Below are 24427 nucleotides of genomic sequence, written 5' to 3' on the forward strand. Positions count from 1 at the left end.
GTCATTGTCTTCAGTATTGGCTCGAGAGAACGCAAAAATTACAGTTCCTAAGGAAAGATAAAAGGTATTACTTACTGATAAAATAAGAGGCCTAGAAAGTTTTGTAGTCTCCAGATCATTTCAGCAAGATCTCTTAGTAGGATAAAATGATTTTACGCTCTACATTTCAAGTTCTACATGCAGCAGCTATACGAAAATGCTATTGTTCGAAAGCTTAGCAAACCTGACATTTTTTTAACTTTTGCCTACAATCCACAAAGACCTGAAATAGCTACTGCTATCGTCCTGACATTGATACTTGCGTTTTCGCGTTGAAACTCAAAAACTGAAGTTGGATAGGTTCAAGAAAAAGTATTTGGCCTAAAAAAATCCATTCAGAGGGAGTATGTTTCATTATTATGGAAGCAAGTAGCTATCAAAAAGACAAATATTCTTCATTGAAAATAAATCTGAAACATTTTTATTTGAACGTCTAACGAACTTAGTTTGCAGTAGCATTTGCAGCACAAGCCACTAGTATGTATTTATTATGTTGTTCTATAACGGGAATTCTATTTGAAAATTATTATTGATATTATTTCCGTAGTGTTCGGGTAAAGGGGGTTAAGTCATTTTTTGTGCAGATGGAATTTTGTTCCCTAGATGAAAATATAAGTTAAATTATGTGAGTGTGCAAAAATCAAATAGCAGTTGATGTGTTTTATTTGTATAGAAAATTATTTGCAGTAGGAGTCCGAAGTTTAATTTTCATTTATCTCAAAACTCATTTTTATGACGTATCTCTCTTTACCCAATCAACACAGATTGTGATTACACCCCGAAAACGGCCGGTTGTCTTGAAGATCTTAATTACAAGCCACATTTAGACTCTAAAATGTAGTTTCACCACAGTCTAGTATACACAGTCACGAAGCTTGAGTTGTGAGGGTGCTAGGAACAATAGACTGTGCCGTTACTATTTCGCATTGTCTGTAATGAGGCGATAGTAGCGATCCTAGTGGTTAGCAACTATCTATGGATGCATATTTACTACATATTGAGCTTCGTGACTGTACATACTAGACTGTGGTTTCACAAACAACGATCAATTTTTAATTTCTTAAAATACACCTTCGAATATTTTTGCAGATATTATGTATTTTCACTATTAATAAAACGAGAAATGTGGACAATATAAAATTATTGGTTACAACATAGATTCAACCACAGTTTGAATTAGCTCAGGAAAAAATTAACATACTCTCAGATTTGTTCAACATATGTTTGTTTATTCGGAATGTCAACAGTATCCTCACAACATCTTGGTTTCAACATTCAAACAAAAACATCTCACTTTTTTCAAACCACGATTTCGTTGAACGTTACGTTCCGGAGAATATTACGCTACATTGATTTCACGTCCGCAAACTTATGTTAACTTCGCGTTGCCTTGAGCAGACTACACAACTGTCAGTAGTTGTGGAAACATACTTGTATGCCGTACTCCAATGCTACGCTGTAGAAACAGTCTTTTTAGTGCCGGTTCTGAAAAGAGAAAAATCGAAATTAATTAACACTTCATAAAATATAAAATAAAAGTATCATAATTATCGATGTGCTAAAAAACAGACATTAACAGCTAATAATAGGTTAGCAGAAGGGCTGCAATAATAATACAATAATATTAATAATACCTATCTATATATTTTACAACTACAGCGAAATCTCGATTATCCGGGTGCGGATTAACCGTGGAGATTTCTTTTGTTCTCGAGATTATTTTACACTTGTGAACTGAGCTTAGATTTCGTCCCCTTTCCTCAAATCTAAAATTAATGTTACGCTCCGATATCCGTAAGAAAGAGAACTGTGTTAAAAAAAAAAAGACGATTTCAGCTCGATGTAAATCCCCTTTAATGAGGTGAAATTAAATTGTTGGTAGTTTTAATTTTTTTATTGTTGAGGCTTGTGTTCATGTAACTGTTTTAGAGTTTGTTTTAATGTTTATGTTTATCTTCAGTTCCGAGACAATTTTAAAGTTAAAAAAATGTTAAACTATTATTTATTGGATAATTACGAACACTAATCAATAAAAATGTTGGTAGTTTGATACACTTCGTATTCCAGCCATTGACTTATATTAATTGGTTCTGCCCACAATTTTTTACTAAACTGTCTTCTATTGGAGTATTATACAGTACATGGGTAAAGTAATCAAATCTGATTGACAGTTTCACACATTCTCTAATCCAGCTATTGATTCATACGAATTGTTTCTGCCCACAATTTTTTACTGAACTGTCCTCTATTGGAGTATTATACAATACATGGGCATAGCGATCAAATCTGATTGGCAGTTTCACACATTCTCTAGTCCAGCTATTGATTCATACGAATTGTTTCTGCCCACAAGTTTTTTACTGAACTGTCCATCTATTGGAGTATTATACAATACATGGACATAGTGATCAAATCTGATTGGCAGTTTCACACATTCTCTAGTCCAGCTATTGATTCATACGAATTGTTTCTGCCCACAATTTTTTACTGAGCTGTCCTCTATTGGAGTATTATACACTACATGGACATAGTGATCAAATCTGATTGGCAGTTTCACACATTCTCTAGTCCAGCTATTGATTCATACGAATTGTTTCTGCCCACAATTTTTTACTGAGCTGTCCTCTATTGGAGTATTATACACTACATGGACATAGTGATCAAATCTGATTGGCAGTTTCACACATTCTCTAGTCCAGCTATTGATTCATACGAATTGTTTCTGCCCACAAGTTTTTTACTGAACTGTCCATCTATTGGAGTATTATACAATACATGGGCATAGTGATCAAATCTGATTGGCAGTTTCACACATTCTCTAGTCCAGCTATTGATTCATACGAATTGTTTCTGCCCACAATTTTTTTACTAACTGTCCATCTATTGGAGTATTATACACTACATGGACATAGTGATCAAATCTGATTGGCAGTTTCACACATTCTCTAGTCCAGCTATTGATTCATACGAATTGTTTCTGCCCACAAGTTTTTTACTGAACTGTCCTCTATTGGAGTATTATACAATACATGGACATAGTGATCAAATCTGATTGGCAGTTTCACACATTCTCTAGTCCAGCTATTGATTCATACGAATTGTTTCTGCCCACAAGTTTTTTACTGAACTGTCCATCTATTGGAGTATTATACAATACATGGACATAGTGATCAAATCTGATTGGCAGTTTCACACATTCTCTAGTCCAGCTATTGATTCATACGAATTGTTTCTGCCCACAAGTTTTTTACTGAACTGTCCATCTATTGGAGTATTATACACTACATGGGCATAGTGATCAAATCTGATTGGCAGTTTCACACATTCTCTAGTCCAGCTATTGATTCATAGGAATTGTTTCTGCCCACAAGTTTTTTACTGAACTGTCCTCTATTGGAGTATTATACAATACATGGACATAGTGATCAAATCTGATTGGCAGTTTCACACATTCTCTAGTCCAGCTATTGATTCATACGAATTGTTTCTGCCCACAAGTTTTTTACTGAACTGTCCTCTATTGGAGTATTATACAATACATGGACATAGTGATCAAATCTGATTGGCAGTTTCACACATTCTCTAGTCCAGCTATTGATTCATACGAATTGTTTCCGCCCACAATTTTTTTACTGAACTGTCCATCTATTGGAGTATTATACACTACATTGACATAGTGATCAAATCTGAATGGCAGTTTCACACATTCTCTAGTCCAGCTATTGATTCATACGAATTGTTTCCGCCCACAATTTTTTTACTGAACTGTCCATCTATTGGAGTATTATACACTACATGGACATAGTGATCAAATCTGAATGGCAGTTTCACACATTCTCTAGTCCAGCTATTGATTCATACGAATTGTTTCTGCCCACAAGTTTTTTACTGAACTGTCCATCTATTGGAGTATTATACAATACATGGGCATAGTGATCAAATCTGATTGGCAGTTTCACACATTCGCTATTACAGGCATTGACTTATACGAAGTGTTTCTGCCCACAATTTTTTTACTAAACTGTCTATCTATTGGAGTGTACAGTATCCTTTTTTTAACCAGCACTTACAGTCTTCTACTAGTTCCACGCCGAAATCAGTGGATGCCATAAAATGGACGTATTGTCAAACTACTTTAGTAGAGACAGTTTGTCGCCATTTCTCACCACTAGCTCGAAACTACCCCTACCTTCTTTCTTCATATCAGTGTCACTTTTTAGTGAAGCGTATTATATTGTAAAGAATATTTTGATTATATGAAAATCATGCGAGCATGAAACAACAGCTATCACGTTTATACAATATTATTTATTCTACTTATTATAGAAAACTATAGTAATGTGATTTATGAAAAGTCATGCTAGTGACCAAAGCTATTGCCAATTATACTCCTGGATGAGAACCCAAACAATGTTTCATTATTATTATTACGTGAATAGCTAATGTGTAAGAATAATATCAACAGTTAATATTATTTCATTTAACATATAACAAATCGGCAATTATATTTGCTTTTCTCAGCCATGCTGCTGACTGGACGGAATGATAAATTCAATCAAATGAAGGCATCTAGTGACAAGAAAACAGAAGAAACTCGAATGATAACCAGAAAGCGCAGATGGTGTAGAATAAGATACCTCAGGCCACGGACCTACTGTATATAAACACATATTGAATGACATGAATACATTTCTAAGCTATCATAGATACCGAAGGACAGATGAAGATAAGGCGGTGATGAATCATGTTATATAAACTCCCAATCCAGCATTTGCCATTGTGACTGAGGGAAACCATAAAAATTTGCCACGAGGTTTGAACCCGGAACCTCAAATTCGAGTCTCAAACATTACCGTCTGAGTCACCTCACTCCGTGATATGACATTACAGTTATTTGGGGTAACTTTGTACCGGTCAGGGTAACTTTGTACCAGTTCCCAACTTTACTAGAAGATTTAATTTCACATTCCCTAAGTGTGATGTCTTTGGACTGAGACTAACTCCATAACCTACGATCTCTATGCTTTGCTTTCTATCTATATTATCCTGTCCGTGAAGAATATTTAAGGCTCTAGGTGGTTAAATGTTGCATTCTGTTTATAGTAGCTGGTTTATGAACGATTTTCATCTTTATATTGTATAATAACTGACTAACTTTAACACAGTAAAGAAGTTATAAAGTTTTTGTGGTTATTTTACGACGCTGTATCAACATCTCAGGTTATTTACCGTCTGAATGAAATGAAGGTAATAATGCCGGTGAAATGAGTCCGGGGTCCAGCACCAATAGTTACCCAGCATTTACTCATAGTCTATTGGGTTGAGTGAAAACCCCGGAAAAAACCTCAACTAGGTAACTTGCTCCGACCGGGATTCGAACCCGGGCCACCTGGTTTCGCGGTCAGACGCGCTAAACTTTACTCCACAGGTACTATAAAGTTAATCAGTGTTTATATTGTAAGTATATAATTTTATCTTAACATTACAATTATTGTAAATGTTAACGCTTAACCTCTCTTCTTTAAAATACAGTAGGCCTAATAACCTCGTGAGATACATACTCCTAATCCTATGTCTTGTAAATTATAAAATTAATTCGACAGTGCTGTTTTAGTTCGATTTCAGGGTTACTTTGTACCGCTACAAAGTTTGCATAATAATATTGATTTTATTACAAGTAATTAAATTTGATTATAAATAAGCATAAATAATTTATTAAATGACATGAGACAATTATTACATAAAATTAATATAAATTGTAAGTTACTGACCACTTCAAGTTTGTACTGAAGAATTATTTTTTTTTTTACTAAGACCCGCATATTTGGCTTATTAATTACATTTCTTTGACCTCGTTTATTCAACTACTATTCTAATTTTGACACTCCTCTTGAATTTCCATAATGCGTTCAAATTTTTAGATGGCAACAGGTGAAAAGGATTCTCCAGAAAGAAGACAGTATGCAATGTTTTGTTTAGTCAACTGTCCAACAGGTCTGAACCTCACAAGTGATACCAACAAAGCCCACTTATGAGGCAACTAGGCCAGGAGATAACGTGGTAGGGTGGCCAATTCCTTTCCTCCCTCCTTTGCATATATCGCCGACTAGCTACATATTACACTAGTCAGACTTCAGATGCATACAAACAATTGTTCTTCCTCTAACACATATCGTCAAGTGAGATGTACTGCCTGATAACGGATTTACGTATCAGCCAGAATCTCAATCAGAGGTATGTAATAAAGGCAAGGTATTTCAAGTAAGTATAAAAATATAATAGAAGCGGTACAAAGTTACTCCAAATGACCCTAATGGCAATAGTAAATATTATGAGTATGATGATGGTGATAATAATAATAATAATAATAATAATAATAATAATAATAATAATAATAATAATAATAATAATAATAATATGACGATACTTGGCCCTTCAGCTCCGTGTTTCTTACCTCGACAGTGACTTGTGGAGATGTAACTCCGATCCAGAACGTGGAGAAGGTTTCCACAAAAGTTACACTGCACAAAGAAGTAAGAGTTTGTTATTGCTAATATAGAATAATTTAAACATAGCTATCAGCCAATGTAAATAAAGCCTTAAAATTATACACAGAATTACATCACAATTAAGAAATTGTATAAATCTGAATGTCTTTATTTACTTTATATTCAGTTAAGTTACTTTTAACGTGAAATATTTATGGCTTGACATTTCAGAAACCTGGTCACACTTTCTGTTAATAGGGTGACGTCATCCAAGAGCAGTACGTCACGCAAGCGATGAGTCGCGCTATTCCGCTCATACTGAGAATATGTGCAGTAAATGTAAAGGCATAAGGAAATATTTAACTTAATTTTAATTTAATAAAAAATTATTATCTGTACAGAAATGGGCGTGATTAATAAATGCGGGGAGTATAAAGGCAGAAATGAAAAGAGATATCAAAATTTTATTTCAAAACCCAAACATCCTTACAATTCCAACTACGCTCATAGTAACAATAATGAATAGCATAAACGATTTACACCATTATAGGCATTCGATGAACCACTTCAACTGTAAGGGATATTTGTTTCATACAATACCCTCGTATTAGATTAACTCCGGTTACATTTGTTAACAAAAAATGATCGTGGAATTTGAGACCAACCCTTTCTATAATGTACACAATGTTCTCCAATTCTAATTTGTATCTCTTTAATGTCTTCGACATCTCCCAACCATTTCTCCCTCGGTCTACCTTTACATCTTTTCTACCTAGTTTTCCTTGCCACTTACTTCAATTACAAATATTTTTTACTAATTTTCTGTATGATCAATCCACTTAAATATATAACTTTTGATCTCTCCTAAAATATTTGGATTATTATATAATTTACAAAGTTATTATGAAGGGTTCGGGAGTGAAACATGGTAAATGATGTTTTAGTGTTTTCAAGTTATTAGATAGGTAAATATTAATTTATACATGCAACAGTCAGTATAATTACCAGGAAAGTCCTGTATACTTCTGCCACCTGTTGAGATGTTGCATTATATGCTACAGATCTCATTTTTGACCAAAATGTCAGTTACCATGTTTTAGGCCCAAGCCCTTCATTTATTATTTCTGGTTTTCCATTCATCGTTTTCGAATTCTTGGCCCAATATTTTCCTCTCTAGGCATTAATTATTCTTTCGTTCTTCTTAATATACGCCAAGTTTCAGATATATAATACTGTATTATTATCGGTCTAAAATTATAGTTCTATGTATTTTCTTTCCCCCGTTCTTTGGATGTATCTTTAGACCTCATTGAAGGATGCAGAGAGCAATAAAATCTGTTTCCTAGGTTTAGCCTATCTTTAATTTCTTCAGCTGTCCCATTGTCTTCTGAAATGACTGTTTATAGATATTTAAAACTGTTCTTTCAAAATTAAATATTCGGATTTGTATAGATTATTATGTATACGTATATTCATCTATTTTTATCTCCATATTCTACCATATATTTTGTTTCATATTAGCTGTTAATTCTTAATTGGCGAAGAATGAAGCGATACATCAATAGGACAATAGTATATTGTAATATAAGTTTTGAAAGGCACCCATTGCACATCCGAGGTTTACAATATCGTAATGTACGTAAATTTTTATTTACCATAATTTATTTTAATGTGGAAAGTTAAGAATAACGAGAACTAGAAATAACTAATCGATTAGTAGTTATTCATATGTTTGTATAGTTACGCGTTAGTGTGTTGTTACTTATTGCTGTTTTTTTTTTTTTTTTTTTTAACATTTAGAAGGTCCACGATATGAAGATTAATTGAAAATTATAATGGAATTTGACGAAACTGGTTAAGATTTTGGAGGGACTCCACTCGAGGTGGTTGGAGCGGCGATTATTAACCTATGAGGAATGATTTGTTGCTTGAGAACTCTAAAAAAACGGCGTGAGCGAGAACGTGATTTATTCATAGCTTGGTGCAAAAAGAAAAATTCAGAAAAATTAGTGAGAATGTGATATTGGAGTATTTTCTGGAGAAATCGAAAGTAATGAAATCTCCAACATTATGGTCTATTTATTCCAGGAATTAATTTAACGCAGTGTATCTTGTTTAGTATAATAACTATTAATATTAACAGCAAATAATTCGAAATGTTTGAATAATTTCGTAAAATGTATTGTATTAAATTGTATGATATAGCAAGACTGCTATTTTCAGTTGCAATTTATAAGATAGTGCCCAAAGAAGTGTCGCAAAGTAGTGGTGCAAAGTTATTTTGCAGCACTAACCTCCAATTGATTTATTCCAGAGCAGCTAGACTGCTACAATTAGGTAAGTATTAGTTACATTACGATATGGTTATATATAAAAATGAGGTTATTTACAAGAAGTCGTCGCTGAACGATTCACATTATTTCCAGGTTAGTTGAATCAACTCATCTAGTGAACGACATAAATCTTTAAAATACTAGATGTCTCTATCCCTTCTCCTCTTGTTACTTGTGAGCCGTCCCAAACCCCGACCTCCTAAGAGCGCCAGTCCTTATATACCCGTCAGTCAAGGCCTTCTGACAAATAAAAGCAATTGACAATAGATACCTCAGTCATGACAACCTCATAAAATATCCTATCAATTGAATAATCGATCTTGCTACGTACAACATAATTATATTATATTATATTATTACCCATTTCAGCGAGTACCGACGACCACTGCAAAATACGATAATTTGGTCCAGGGAGCATTCTCTTTTAGCACAAGGATGATTTATGTAACATGTTTCTAAATTATTAGTCTTTTAAATACCGATACATTCTTTAATAAATCACTGAAAAACAAATGTGAATATAGGAAGTGGAGTGAGTACGAAATTATTATTATTATTTGGCGCATCATTTTTACGTAAATAACGACAAATAAAAAGGGATTATTAGCAAGTACGTACACTGGGTTTGTCAAATGCGCATCACCATGCTTTCCAAAAGGCACTTTTAAGTGCCCGACAACCCGCTTTTTACATCATGTGCTACACGTCGGATCATCATCGGGGCTTGCAGCCCCGATACCCCGCTTTTTACATCATGTGCTACACGTCGGATCATCATCGGGACTTGCAGCCCCGATACCCCGCTTTTTACATCATGTGCTACACGTCGGATCATCATCGGGGTTTGCAGCCCCAATACCCCGCTTGCTACGTGCAAAACAATTATATTATATTATTACCCATTTCAGCGAGTACTGACGACCACTGCACAATACGATAATTTGGTCCAGGGAGCATTCTCTTTTGGCACAATGATGATTTATGTAACATGTTTCTAAATGCTACGTACAACATTATTTTATTATACTATTATTACCCATTTCAGCGAGTACTGATGACCACTGCAAAATACGACAGTTTGGTCCAGGGAGCATTCTGTTTTGGCACAAGGATGATTTATGTAACATGTTTCTAAATTATTAGTATTTTAAATACCGGTACATTCTTTAATAAATCACTGAAAAACAAATGTGAATAAATGGGATGTGGAGTGAGGACGAAATTATTATTATTTTTTTATTTTTTGGCGCATCATTTTTACGTAAATAACGACGAATAAAAACTAACATGCCACATAACATTATTTTAAGAAATACAGGAAACAAGCATAAACAATATTCACCATTCTTAATGATCGGGGGATAGAAGGAAAACGTATGGAATAGAAATTACATACAAATGTGCGTGTAATAAACAATAAGCAAACCATCTTCGATTAATCATTTCAAAACAACGTGAATATAGCGTGGATTGTGTAGGAAAATAATTTCTTATATGTTGCTTCCAATGTGCATCATTGTTAACTTATGAAAACAAATGAAAATTAACATGGCATATGAACACTATTTGAAGAAAGATAGGAGATATTAAATAATATTCATCGTTCTTAATGATCTTTGGATGGAAAATAACAATGAAATAAGTATAAAATAGAAATTACATACAGGTGAGCATATAAAAAACAGTAAGTAGAATTATTTATTTGATTAATAAGCTTAAATTACTCCAGGTTTAGTGTGTTGTGTAACAATAGACAATGGAATCGTTCACAGAAGTGAACTATAAATGATGTGAATCGTTCAGTGCATCCATCTTGTTGTGTAACAATAGAAGTGAACTATAAACGATGTGAATCGTTCAGCGACGACTTCTTACAAATAACCAAAAATGATTATGTGATACTAATGTACTCTTTATACTCACACGAAACGAATTTTAGTTGGCTGTTCTGGAGCGAACCATCCTAGGCTGAAGTCTGATATGGGTATACGGCTTACATAACTAGCAGCGTTCTGTGAATGAAACGTTTATTTTTAAACCCAAAGAATCAAATATAATTTACAATTTATATTTTCTAACAGTCTCAATAATAGGTATTTTGCAGACATCATTGATCAATCATGAATTTGTTAAGCGAAGTATAGGCCTACACATTTCATCAAGATACTGTACTTCAAATTATGAAAACAAGAAAACAATTTGAAACAATCTTACGAGACTACGTAAAGAAACTACACTCATTTCTTGTAGATTATCTTCGTGTTACTGTAACTGCGTTTTATTAACTTACCCTTAAGAGATATAGAACAATAATTAAATCCCAATTTCACATTATCCAGCAACAGTAAAATTTATTGGTTGCTCAACAATGGAAGTTAGGTATCTTTTAAAAGTTTTGGGCCAATAAAGTTGCAAATTAAACAAATATTAAAAGTTTGGAATTGCAGATAGTTAAAAAAAATAAATACTGAAATTTATGGACTACCAAAAGTAAGTTATAAATTAATAAGACAAACTATGAACACCTTTAGATTGTTCGTAAGATATGAGACAAATGCAGAAACATTTGGACCGCTGTTAACAAGATAGTTGATGTGCTAGGAAGAAATAAAAAAACGCCTATATTAAACACTTAAATTTCTGTAATATAGGCCACAAACGAAAACATCATCTACTGATAAAACACAAGTAGAGTCTAAAGGTCACGAAAAGTAAATTGATCCGTTGTGTTTTTATATAATATTTCAAGACCAGAAAATTGCAAGTGTACAAATGTATAATGTGCGCGAATATTGCATTATCGCAAGCATTTACAGTCCTAGTAGGCCTATTTTCCTACTCACATTTTGTCCTGCTCCGCAGCTGTGGAAGGAGACGTATTGAGCATCTGTTGGCATGAACTCTCCCACAGGTTCTTCGTTTTCATTGCGGGCCTGGACGTAAAAGCCTCTGAATTGCTGGTTCTCCTTACCGGTAACTTGCACTGTAACAGTACAAGACGTAGGTATTCATCTATGACATGATAGCTACTGGACTTTGGAAATTAAATTATTATTCAAATGATAAAAGTATTCGAGAACTTTTATTTGAATAAATTATTCGATTCTTAATATTATTCCAGAACAGATTATTTTATTCTGCCCATCACTAAAAAATACTAGGTAGTAATAATATTGCAAATCAATATTTCAGGTATAACTCCCTGTAAAGTTGATTTGAATAATTTCGAGGGAAAAATTGTTCCGGAGCCGGGTATCGAACCCGGGACCTTTGGTTTGACGTACCAACGCTCTACCACTGAGCTACCCGGGAACTCTAACCGACACCCGGCTCCGGAACAATTTTTCCCTCGAAATTATTCAGTAATAATATTGTTTGTACAAATACCAATCGGTCTATGTAACATGAGACGTAATTCAAACTTTTGCCACCATTGTCTTGGGTTTGACATCGCTTCAACAGCACCTCGAAAGTATACATTGAATTGGAGAACTTTCTATGTGATTTGTCTATGCTGAACGCAAAGATATTTGAGTAAGGTCTTCTTAAATATGACGTATTAATAAAACCATGTATGTTCATCCAAACCCTCGGTCTATTAATAACCTCCTCAGTCAATCATTAATTGAAATATCACTTTTAATTATCATTTTTTATTTTTTGGCTTTGTGCATTTGACTGTGACTTCTCAATGAATAGGGGAAGAATTCTGCGTATTGGTTTCGTTCTGTCACGTAAATTAGTGTAGAAATTTAATTTTTCATTTCTATGACACTCTTTCTGCAATTTTTAAGTTGAGTGTCCCCTTAAGCTTTAAAAATAAAACAACAAATGTATCAGGAGTGGAGGATAGGATACACGGTAACATTTTCTCCTTCTGATGTCCGCTTTCAAAGATCAATCAACATTACAGAGAGTAGGTAGAAAACTCATATTTACCATATACCACGCCATTTGGTGCCACTTTGGTGGTGCTGACGGAAACCACGTACGGTGCTGGAGTTGTCTGTGCCTCGGATCTGTTATGGGCCGGTGTCATGGTGACACACACTGAGCTGAGATCCTTGTGTGAGTCCGCTAGCGACACCGTGGTGGTGGACGGTCTCTCGGTGGTAACAGCGAACGAGATATGCTGGTTTTCATCCTCGGGAACGGGAGAGGCACTTGTCAGGGACAAGATGGCCACTAAAACACTGAAAATCAGGACACATATATTTGAGAACACTGACGTCGACTTCAGACATAAATGGGTGAAGGTTAGCCTACTTGTAAACCAGCCACTAGAGGAAATTGTAAATATATCTTGAAAATACCTCGGATTTACAGTATGGAGTAGTGGAAATTGTATATAGCCTAATCACTGGAAGAAATGTACGGTACACCATCTAGCTTGCCCCAAATAAGTACTTTACTTATATACAAAATTCGTCGTGCTTGAATGAAAAATCGCCATATTTCCTGAATATGACGTAGGTAATTTGTCGGAGGAATTAACGGTGCTTTCAGTGTCGCCAACACCTCTCACATAATACTATAATACTACACACTTAATCTAACCTAACCTAACCTAACCTCTCAAATAATACTACACACCTAACCAAACCTGTCACATAATACATACCGGTACCTAATCTAACCTAACCTGTAACATAATACTACACACCTGTAGTAACTTTCCTCGCGTTTAGTATCATTTCGTTTGCAAATGTTGCCCTCCTTGTGTACATCGTGTCGGGAGCGATCTAGCGGAAGAGATGGAATGTGATGGCGGGCGACTCTCTTCTCCATTCTTCATAATTACATTAAGTTCGTTAAGCGTGCGTTTTGTGCATTAATCAATGTGTTTACGCTGTGATAATTCCATAATGTAGTGCAATAAGTATTCAAATGTGTTATGGCTGTGATAAAAGTGTTGAAAATTGATTTACAGCGCCACATTGGCACTGATAAAAAGTGTGTAATATTCATTAGGTGGCGGATGGATGCTCTACCTTGAATCAAATTATTTTTTTGAACTCGAAGTGATTTTTTTAGGGGCGTTATAATTACCAAATGCCAAAACTTGGAAGTTGTTATACGCTTCCCATGTCACATGACCGCTGAGCGTTTATGTCGCCACTGTCGTTGTATACAAGACATTGTAGGCGATTGCGGAGCGCGGGGCATTGAGGGGAACAAACATTCTGCTAGTTCGTGAAATCAACACCAGTCAATTTACAACGGACGGGTAGTAACAACAGTTATTACATAATGAGCAATATATTATTTATTCCGTGGTGTGCTGGTATAAAATGCGTTTTTAAGACAAGGCACCTCCATATTTGCAGAATGCTCACAGTAATGTATTTGTCTGTGGTAATAACAGCATATCGTAATTAGACTTTTACTGTCAGAAAGAGAGCCACTTGTCAAGACCATGGCGCCGAATTTTGGGGGGGGGGCAAGGGAATTTCTGCTCCCTCAACTTTTAAGTCCAGGGACATCGCTCCCCCCAATAAAATAGAGCGTCCTCGCCACACCAAATAATTCCAAGAGATTCGTCGTGTTAAAAAATATTTATTTATTTATTTACTTACTAATTTATTAATTTATGTATTTACTTATTTACTTACTTATTTATTTATTTATTTATTTATTTATTTATTTATTTATTTATTTATTTATTTATTTATTTATTTATTTATTTATTTATTTATTTATTTATTTATTTATTTATTTGAAAGATGAACTAGTAAGACATAAGCCAAAAATGGTCAAAGAGAGGGTCAGCTGCCGTAATGAATATGTTATAGTCCCGACGCTGTTATTTCCGGCGTGACTCCGCCTCTTTGCTTACGTCTTAGAAAGTGAAGGCTCTATAAAGTCTAGGTAGGTAGTATCGTTCGCTATTTTTGTTCTTACGTTGCCGAGCTAACATACGAGGAATCTACTTGCCACACCGTTAAACATTATCATGTCGTAGCTCCTATGATAATAAATCAAACGCAATGTAATTCAGCAAATAATTGAGCGGCAAATAACGCCAACGAAAGAACTAAAATGGTGGGCGATTATTAAGTATTTATCGAGCCTTAAGAAATGAATCAGCGAATCACAAGACGCACACGTTTAAATGTAGCCGACCTGCAACGCGATTGGCTGCCGGAAATTAAAGCGATGGGACTATAGTAACACAACTCTCCATATACGCCCCCTCCCCCCGTCTCTCCTCCTGCATTTGCGATCGGTGAATCTCCACATATGATGCAATAACTTAGTTAATTGTGAATGCTCACATTTAAATACAATTATTTTAACATTATTTCTATTCTCGTTCTCGTTGTCGTTTCCGTTCCCGGTTTGTTGTGAACCAGCTTTATTGCGATCGAACAGTAACGGTTATAAGTATTACCAAGCGGAAATGATAATATGAAATTAACAGTTCAAATAGCAATGTATTCGACTGTACTTTTGCCCAATATCAATAAACAAATTATTATTCATGTTCAACTTTTTTCAAAAACAATTAAAATTGTTATGGAATTTAAATGTAACCGTTATCAACATTCAGCTTTAGTGATCTTTTCTTGTGATGATAGTCATCGCGGATGTGTGCTTGTGATCAGTGACTGCGATGTAACTATTGGTAATGGATAATTTTCGTAAAGAAAACTGTCCACAATAAAACTGCAATGAACGGGAACAGAATGATAAACTGAGTTGTAATCGTGGCTGTGAAACCAATAGCCCATGTCCATCATGGCTACAATGATAAATGATGATGTGAACAAAGCAGTGAAAGGGAAAAGGTAGTGTATAAGGGCCGTGGTTTTGAACCATCTTGAGTTCATGAGTATTATATGAAATACCAGACAATTTTATTTTCTTTAAAATAGGATAAGGATTTTTTTAGAAAGAGCAATTAAAGTTTTCTCGGACTTCTGTGCGAAGTCATGCTTCACATCCCAATATTTCCAATCAGTAAGCGCCTATGCCAGGAACAAAATGGTCAGTAGAATATCTTAATATGAGGACGAAAATTTGATGCCAGTTTTATAAATAACTCATTTACCTGAACTCTTATACGTTTCAACTAATGAATTAAAATTGATTTGGTTTCAATCCTTCAAAGAAGATCTTTTTGATACCTAGAGATGTTTATGCTGCCTTGATAAAATCGTGATGTATAAAATAAAAGGCTACTGGGATAACAAATCAGAATAAAGAGTTATCCTTACATGGTTTCCTTCAGTCATAAAGGCAAATGCTGGATTGAAAATTTACAGTACATGTCATGATTCATCACCGCCTCAATCACCAATATCATAAACATGAATTAAAATCTATAGGCTAATCAGATACATTAACACAAACAGAGCCTTCTTCAGTTACAAGCCGGAGCCATACGTCGGCAACACTGTAATTAACTGTCAGCCGGAGGCCGACCATACAGTACATGTGTTTGTGCTAATGCCGATTTTCAATGTAAATTAATGTTACAATATAAGTGTGTGTCGATGAAATTATGTTCGCGGTCGTACCAAACGTTAATTGTTGATGTATTATAAACGATGTGCGTGTTGGCAATAAAATCAAGACAATAAATGAAAAAAAAAAAATAGTTGCAGTCTTTGGAAATTTTTACGGTTAGTGATGACAAAGTAAATATTAAATATTGTATTAACTACATTTTTATAGTCTTACTTGTGGTTTGTGATGTATCAGAATTCTAGCCAAATTGTTGGGTCTCGCCTGCTATATCAATAAAGTTACGCCGTTGATTTTCAAGTTCATTGTAAACAGCTGTTTTGTGATCCCATAAAATAAGTTGCAGTTTTGAAGATTCGGAATGCCTGCTATACGTCAGAACTATCTACAATTTGTAGATGCATACACTCACTTTGTTGGTTTTCAAGGCTTATTTATTAATATTATTTCTTTTGTAATAAATTAGTTATAAACACGTTTCTTTTCACTTCGTATTTACAGGATTTAAAGTTCACTAAATTTACGCTAATTGGCACATGCTTAATAGATAATGATGTGTATTGTTACGTATGTTGAAGGTATTTTTCTTAATTTTTTCATAGGTCTTTATACTTGGCCTTGGTCTATTTAAAATTATATTTTTAAAAATGTATTACAAATAATTTAGGATAACAGTATTGTTATGATGACTAGCGAGGTTCAAACTAAAACTCGCTTCCTGGGTATCGGAAATATTTATTGAAAAGCACGACAGATAATCACATGGAATTAAAATGTAGGCCTATATGATATTCTAGACCTTTCACGTCAGAGGTGAAACAACATAAAGCGACAAAACATTGTCAATTTAATAGCCACATAATGGTTAATTGATTTGAATAGGGTACTGCGAAAGTACGTCGTTATTTTATTTATGTTTGGTAGAAGTAACATTTCTTTAAGTATTTATTTATTTTGTGCGAGATCGTGCGTATTTGCTTCTTTTCCGCACAGAACCAATACGCGGTAAGTGTGAAATACCACATTCAGTATTCCCAACGTAACACACATAACAATTTCCCTCTTCTTACCGCTTAAGCGCGACATTCATTTTACTGCTTTAGGCTTTTAACATATTATTTTTAGAGACGTTTAACATAGTAATAATTATAAATTGGAAACTTACCACTGCAATTTCACCTAAATTGCAATGTTAATTATTGTTTTTAAATATTTGCAAAAATTAAGTAAAGTCTACTACTCCACGAAACTTATTGCATTCCTGATACAAGTAACATTAAGGAAGCCGTGAAAAAATCAACAAGATTCCAGATGCCGATGTTATTATTGCAATATGTTATATAAATAATATTGTTAAAATATTAAAATGAAAAATAAATCATTACATAACCTTACCGTTTGTTTTAAGTTCGCATTTATAGACTGGGGGAAAAAAAAGACAGACGTATATCACGGCCAGCTGGAGTATAGTAAACACAGAAAACATTTTATAGCAACAATGTTGAAGAAAGATATTTTGGTGTTCCGAAGTTGCCGTCATTAAACAGAAACCAAGATGGAGATTTCATTGTAACTAATTAGAAATTCGTCTTTCAGGTATGTAATAAACGATCTTCGCACAAAATAATGTACGATACACGAGCGGTATGTTTGTTTTCATGTTCTCGGAAATTAAAAAAGCTCAACTACGTTTCGCTTTTTCAATCTTTTCCTCGACCATGAAAACGTCAACATACCGCTCTTGTAACGTATATTACTATTCCCTAGTACGATCAATTGAAAACACGTATGATTTTAATTTTTTGAAGTTATAAGTGGCTGTATGCAAGTATTTAGGCGGTATTCTGAAATTCAAATAAAATACCATTTCGGATTCCGTAATAAATTACGCCAACATCAATACGCTGAATCTTGATCATATGCTCTTAGTTTTATATCAATTAATGTCGAAAATGTGCATATGACAACGAAATCAAAGCACTAAAACGTCAAACGTCATGCCTTTATTTCGCCTCCGCCCGCCTCCATTCTGCGTTGCCAAACCTACCCATGCTCCGCCTTGTAACTGAAGAAGGCTCTGACACAAACCATCTACAGCACACAAAAGAAACAGGAACTCAACAATAGTAAAAACGGCCTACTGGTATATCCATAGATTCTAAACACGCAATATATCAAAGATGTTAAAGCGTGTATAAATAAACTTAAAACAAATATATGTTTGTTTGGTTGCTATGGAGCGCCTGTGGCTGCAGAACAACAGACCCGCATGCCACTCACCGATGTTGAGACGCACGTATCGTATTCACAGAGCAGACACGACGACCAGTGTTTTGCCACTACCTGGAGCACAACTGTACCTCTGGGGTCAACAATCTGCCAGCTGCAACTCTGTACATTGCACTCAGCCCAATATAACGATAGTACATACTGACTACATAGATTGCATTGGACTGATAAACTGGACCGATTGTACTGAACTGGCTTGACTGATTGTACCAAATACCTTACTATAATAATACCGGACAGCTGTATACTAGTAGTATTGGCGTGAGTGCGAAAAATCGCGGACCTGACATCTAGCGCAGAGGGATGGAATTACGTCCACATATATAATATTAACATAGCGAGATTCGGACTATTGTTTAAAACGTGAGTTACTAATGTGGAATAATATATGAAACACTTAAGAAATGTTGAATAATATTTAATGTAAAATTATTATCTTATATCAAAGCTGCATATTATGAGAAATATTGCATACTTCATATTACTTTCCGTAATTAATTGTTACATATTTTTTCTTTGGTTTACCGAGACAAAATCAATCTGATATTAGGAATGAATTTACAGTAATGTTTTATATACGCATTGCTGACAACTGCAAAGATAAAATTGATAGTAATCTGATGCTTGTAATAATTAGTAAAGGCATGTGGACAACAATAAAACTTAATTTGATAAAACCTTAAAATCCAATACATTTTAACTTCTATTTATTTATTAGGTCTAAATAAAAAAACTAATTTGTATTTTTCTATCAACACAAAGACGAAGGAATTAGGCCTGCTAAAGAATGTTGTTGACTTACGTTTTATGAACTGTCGGAAATCTAAAGTACGATTTGGAGCAATTTGTAATGCTGCATTTGTCACAAATATAAACAGCACATATACACCCTGACATTTTAACACTAGTACTAATTCATAAAACTATTAACAAATTAATTAGCCCAGCAACAATATACATTGCAGTTGATTACAGCTTGTTTCGCGAGTATCTCCATCCCGGCAGGTAGGTAGCAGCACCATCGTCGTTCGCACGTAAAACTGCTAGCTGTCCGGTATTATTATAGTAAGTTATTTGATTGTACTATACTGATATTGTTGAACTAATTCTGGCTAGATTTGGCTGACAATTCATTTTAATGGACTGAATTTACTAGACTGTCTACACTGATCGTATTGGAAGATTTTATTGGACTGATTCTGATTGTACTGCACTGACTAAACTCACTTCAATGGACTGAATTTATTGGATCGCAATGGACTTATTTCATTGATGTTATTCTGATTAGATTGGATCAAATAAACTCATTGCAATGGACTGAATTTATTAGGCTGACTACAACGATTGCACTGATCTAGTTGGACTGATTGTATCTAACAGTCTACACCAGCGGTCAGCGCAGAGCACCCTGGGGCTAGCGTCTCTTACCCGCGGAAAACACAGTGCACCATGGTGTATTCGTAGCTGCTAGCGGGTATGCTCTCTATCTCTTCCTGCTGCACAACGGGGCACACGGGACGGCACCGCTTAGCCTTTGCACATTTCAGCGAGTGCTGACGACCACTGGTCTACACCGATTACACTTGTGGACTGGACTGATAGTATAGTACTGATTTTGTTCAACTGATTCTAATTCAACTGGGCAGACTAAATTCATTGCAATGTACTGCATTTATATAAATTTATTGTTGAACAATAACTGCCTCTCGAATTTACGGATTGCCACTACAGGGCAGAGCATAGCAAACAATTGGTTGTTTTAACTATTAATAATACAATTTTGCAAACAAATATTAATATGACAAATTTTCAAGAAGGCCGCTATTAGAGACAAAGCATAGCTAACAATATTAGTTATTTTAACTTATTAATAATACAATTTATTCTGTCAAAAAATCTGAAAGTTAGAATTTATAAAACAGTTATATTACCGGTTGTTCTGTATGGTTGTGAAACTTGGACTCTCACTTTGAGAGAGGAACAGAGATTAAGGGTGTTTGAGAATAAGGTTCTTAGAAAAATATTTGGGGCTAAGAGGGATGAAGTTACATGAGAATGGAGAAAGTTACACAACGCAGAGCTGTACGCATTGTATTCTTCACCTGACATAATTAGGAACATTAAATCCAGACGTTTGAGATGGGCAGGACACGTAGCACGTATGGGCGAATCCAGAAATGCATATAGAGTGTTAGTTGGAAGGCCGGAGGGAAAAAGACCTTTAGGGAGGCCGAGACGTAGATGGGAAGATAATATTAAAATTGATTTGAGGGAGGTGGGATATGATGGTAGAGACTGGATTAATCTTGCTCAGGATAGGGACCGATGGCGGGCTTATGTGAGGGCGGCAATGAACCTCTGGGTTCCTTAAAGTCAGTAAGTAAGTAATAATACAATTTATAACACATTATAAACAAATATATGAAAAATTAATAAGAAATAAGCTGTGCGGTGAATACTAAGGGACAGTATCTTCCTTAATGATGTTGACAATAAAGGTGATGATGGAGCAAGCTTAATGACCCACGCAGAGCAGCGATAACAACATCTTTGATTTTGGTCTTGTTCAAACCAAACCTTTTCAAGTATTGACTGACTACGTCGATCATATTGGGCTGATTCTGATTACATTGGGCTAACTAAACTCTTTGTAATGGACTGAATTTATAAAATTGATTACACCGATCATATTAGCTTGATTCTGATTAGATTGGACTGACTGAACTCATTGTAATGAACCAAATCTGACTAAATGAATGTAATGAACTGGTTGGACTGACTGCACCGATTGCACTAGACTAATTGGACTGATAGTACCGAACTGAATATATTGATTACACTGGACTAGTTGTGCTAAACTGTTTTACTGATTTATTAGAGTAGGTTAACTCGATTGGACTGACCGAAATGATTCCACTAGAATGAATTAATTCACTGGAATGACTTCCATGAACTATATGAACCAATTTAATAGTACTGAGTGAACTGATTTAATTGAACTTAGTAAACTATCTTAATTAGACTCAGCGAACTGATTTAGTTGGATCCAGTGAAATGATTCAGCTGGACCGAATGAACTGATTTAAATACTATAAATTGAGTGAACTGCTTCAAACATTAGGCTATAAATTGAGTGAAGTGATTTAACTGAACTGAATGAAATGATTTAATATTGAACGGATGAATTGATTTAATTGAACTGAAAGAAGCGATTTAAAAAGTTGAATGAAATGACTTAATGGAACTAAAGAGAATGCTTTAGTGGAATGAATGAACTGATTTAATTTAACCGAATGAAATTATTTAATTTAAATGAATGAAGTGATTTAACTAGTTGAAGTAATTCAATTGCACTGAATGAAGTGATTTAAAACAGGATGAAGTGATTTATTTTAATTTTATGAAGTTATTTAATTTCACTGGATGAAGTTATTTAAATGAACTGCATGAAATGGTTTAATGAAAATGAATGAAATGTTGCAATTGAACTGAATAGTGATTTGAAACTGAATGAAGTGATTTAATTTAACTTTGTGAAGTGATTTAATCGAACTTGATTAAGTGATTTAATTTCAATGAATGAAGTTATTTAAATGGACTGTATGAAGTGGTTCAATGAAAATGAATTAAATGATTCAATTGATCTGAATGAAGTGACAACTGAACTGAATTACGTGATTTAGTTGAAGTGAATAAACTTATTTAATTGTGCTGACTGAACTGATTTAATTCAACTGAGTTAACTGATGATATTAAACTGACAGAACTAGAATTACTCTATTAATGTAATCGAACTAAAATTGTTTGGCTACACTAAAATGAATTGTTTATAGTAACAGGATGACAGAGTACTTTGTAATAAAAGGATTGGACTGAATACATTGACTGACAGGTCTAATTTGACTGATTTTATCACACAAAGAAGCGCACAATTAAAGTCTCCTATCAGCTGGTTTGAATTCAATAATTCTGGGACAATTTTCTGTGTATTGAAGCCAGGTACTTTTAGCTGAAAGCCGCCCCTAGACTGCACTAGTCCTGCCTGTCGTTATTTTTATAAAGATCACGAACACTGTCAACAAAATCGTCATTGACAATCTATATCGTGCCGATGCTTCATTCCTTTCAATTTCCACGTACCTGAATAAAGCAGTCTTCATGATGAGCTCGTTTGTGAAGTACACACGTCTGCTTTGATCAGCTGCTCTGTTTTATACGCGGTCCGGGCCGCCTTGAAGGAAACCTGGCAGCGTCGGCGTCACCACACTGTCCAATCACAAGTCCTTTCCGCAACGCTCCGGGATTCCCTAATTAATAATTGCATAGGATCATGCATGATACACTGTCTGATGCAACTGGCAATACTTTCCTTATTGTTAAATAGTAATTTCAGCCAATATTACACGATTTCTAAATGGATACATGAGGTTATCATTCATGATAAACAGTTCACCAGTGGCGGTTTCTGGCCAGGAGCCTATTCCACAAGGGTATGATGTTGTAAATTACAAATTACTAATGTAAGTTGTTGTAAATTATGGAGGTGTATCTTTCTGTTCCACGAAATAATTAAAGTGTGTTGTACAGGGACATAATTTTATTTTTACTTCAGTTTTTATTGTACCTGAGTTTTTTAATGTACTTCACTCCCACCCCTTCTACTAAAAAAGTTCCAACTGTCCTCCAGAGAGAATCAAGGCCGCATATAGTAAACAGCACTGAGTTAGTGAGTATAGTAAGTTCCAGAAATATGTTCGCGTTTTCCAGTGACGAAAGAGCTTTCAATATTGAATCATAATTTCGCACATGTACTGTCCGTTTGCCTACGTCGCATCCCGATTTCCCCCACCTGCTTCTGCACGCCCCTCTGTAAAAGCTGAGCTATCTTAGCTCTTTTCTGAAAACATTCATTTCTGTTAGGAATTGGAAGTTTACGTAATATTATACAATTGTTTAAAATAACTTAAATAAAATGGCCTCGTTAAGTAATTAACTGTCACGTGATTTCCCCCCTTTCTACGATCCTGCGGCATAACCACTTGGACGGACAGTACATAGCATGTCTGAGTAATTTTATCTGTGCGGGTCGGGCAGAAGTGAAGATTGAATTTACAGTACGTAAGGCACTCTTTTATAGAGTAGGTACAGAATTATTTCAACATGAGTTACTAGTACGAAGGACGAAACTGCCGATTGGAATTAGATGCAATAGTCTACAGTGCGATAATATGCATACAAGAACTGAAGCCTGTATCGAAATGAACGGCCACCATTTTCAAATATGTGTTTAAATATCCATATTATGATTATTTTTCAATTTAACTTCATTCTCTAAATTGTACGCTAATGTGCTGTAGACAGTATAATATACACTGCATAATGAATACGTTCGCATGGATAACCCAGTTCGTGAGTAAAAACACTTATTGTTAATATTGTACTGGATTTTGATTAAACAAAAACCTAATGAAAATTATCGAACTCAAAATCGCTATACTTCCTAGTTTACATAAATGAATGAACTACTTTTCTTCCCTCCTATACCTAGTAAAGTGATTTGTTTGTGTTTTACGCCATTATCATCGAACTCCAGTCGTGGAAGGGGGTAGCGAACGGTGTTTCCGGTTCTGTAAAGGTATAGCCAGGTTAATATTAAAAGTGTTAGTAAAAATGAAATGATGTCCCTGTACATTACCAATGAATAGCTACTAGTGACTCATATCAATAAAAATACTACGTCGTAACATGAAGCATCTGGTTTTCTTCTTCTTATTTCATTGATCGAATTAGGTTATGTTCGTCTCTTTAATC

At 34.7% G+C, this 24427-nt stretch overlaps 1 protein-coding gene, 1 long non-coding RNA gene and 1 other non-coding gene across 3 annotated transcripts; all 3 read right to left on the reverse strand.

Moving 5' to 3' along the window:
* Positions 1-1247: 1247 nt before the first annotated feature.
* LOC138691118 (putative defense protein) lies at positions 1248-22914 on the reverse strand. The gene is made up of 6 exons (XM_069812846.1): positions 22757-22914; positions 12800-13053; positions 11704-11843; positions 10784-10872; positions 6494-6560; positions 1248-1524 (listed from the first exon to the last, which is right to left on the reverse strand). Exons 1-6 carry the CDS (start codon positions 22774-22776, stop codon positions 1513-1515), a joined length of 582 nt encoding a protein of 193 aa, XP_069668947.1. The 5' UTR covers positions 22777-22914; the 3' UTR covers positions 1248-1512.
* On the reverse strand, positions 1856-6483 carry LOC138691121 (uncharacterized). Its single transcript, XR_011329753.1, has 2 exons — positions 3673-6483; positions 1856-3544 (listed from the first exon to the last, which is right to left on the reverse strand). It is a non-coding gene; the product is annotated as an uncharacterized lncRNA (long non-coding RNA).
* TRNAD-GUC (transfer RNA aspartic acid (anticodon GUC)) lies at positions 12101-12172 on the reverse strand. Its single transcript has one exon. It is a non-coding gene; the product is annotated as a tRNA-Asp (tRNA).
* Positions 22915-24427: the final 1513 nt, after the last annotated feature.

The sequence above is a fragment of the Periplaneta americana genome, chromosome 2 (genome assembly GCF_040183065.1).
Source record: "Periplaneta americana isolate PAMFEO1 chromosome 2, P.americana_PAMFEO1_priV1, whole genome shotgun sequence".
In the NCBI taxonomy this organism is placed as follows: Eukaryota; Metazoa; Arthropoda; class Insecta; order Blattodea; family Blattidae; genus Periplaneta; species Periplaneta americana.

Coding starts and splice junctions, on each gene's coding strand:
- LOC138691118 (XM_069812846.1), bottom strand. CDS start 22,776: ATGAAGACTGCTTTATTCAG. Junction 13,054..22,756: donor ATGAAGACTGCTTTATTCAG/GTACGTGGAAAT, acceptor CCTGATTTTCAG/TGTTTTAGTGGCCATCTTGT. Junction 11,844..12,799: donor ACCAAATGGCGTGGTATATG/GTAAATATGAGT, acceptor GTACTGTTACAG/TGCAAGTTACCGGTAAGGAG.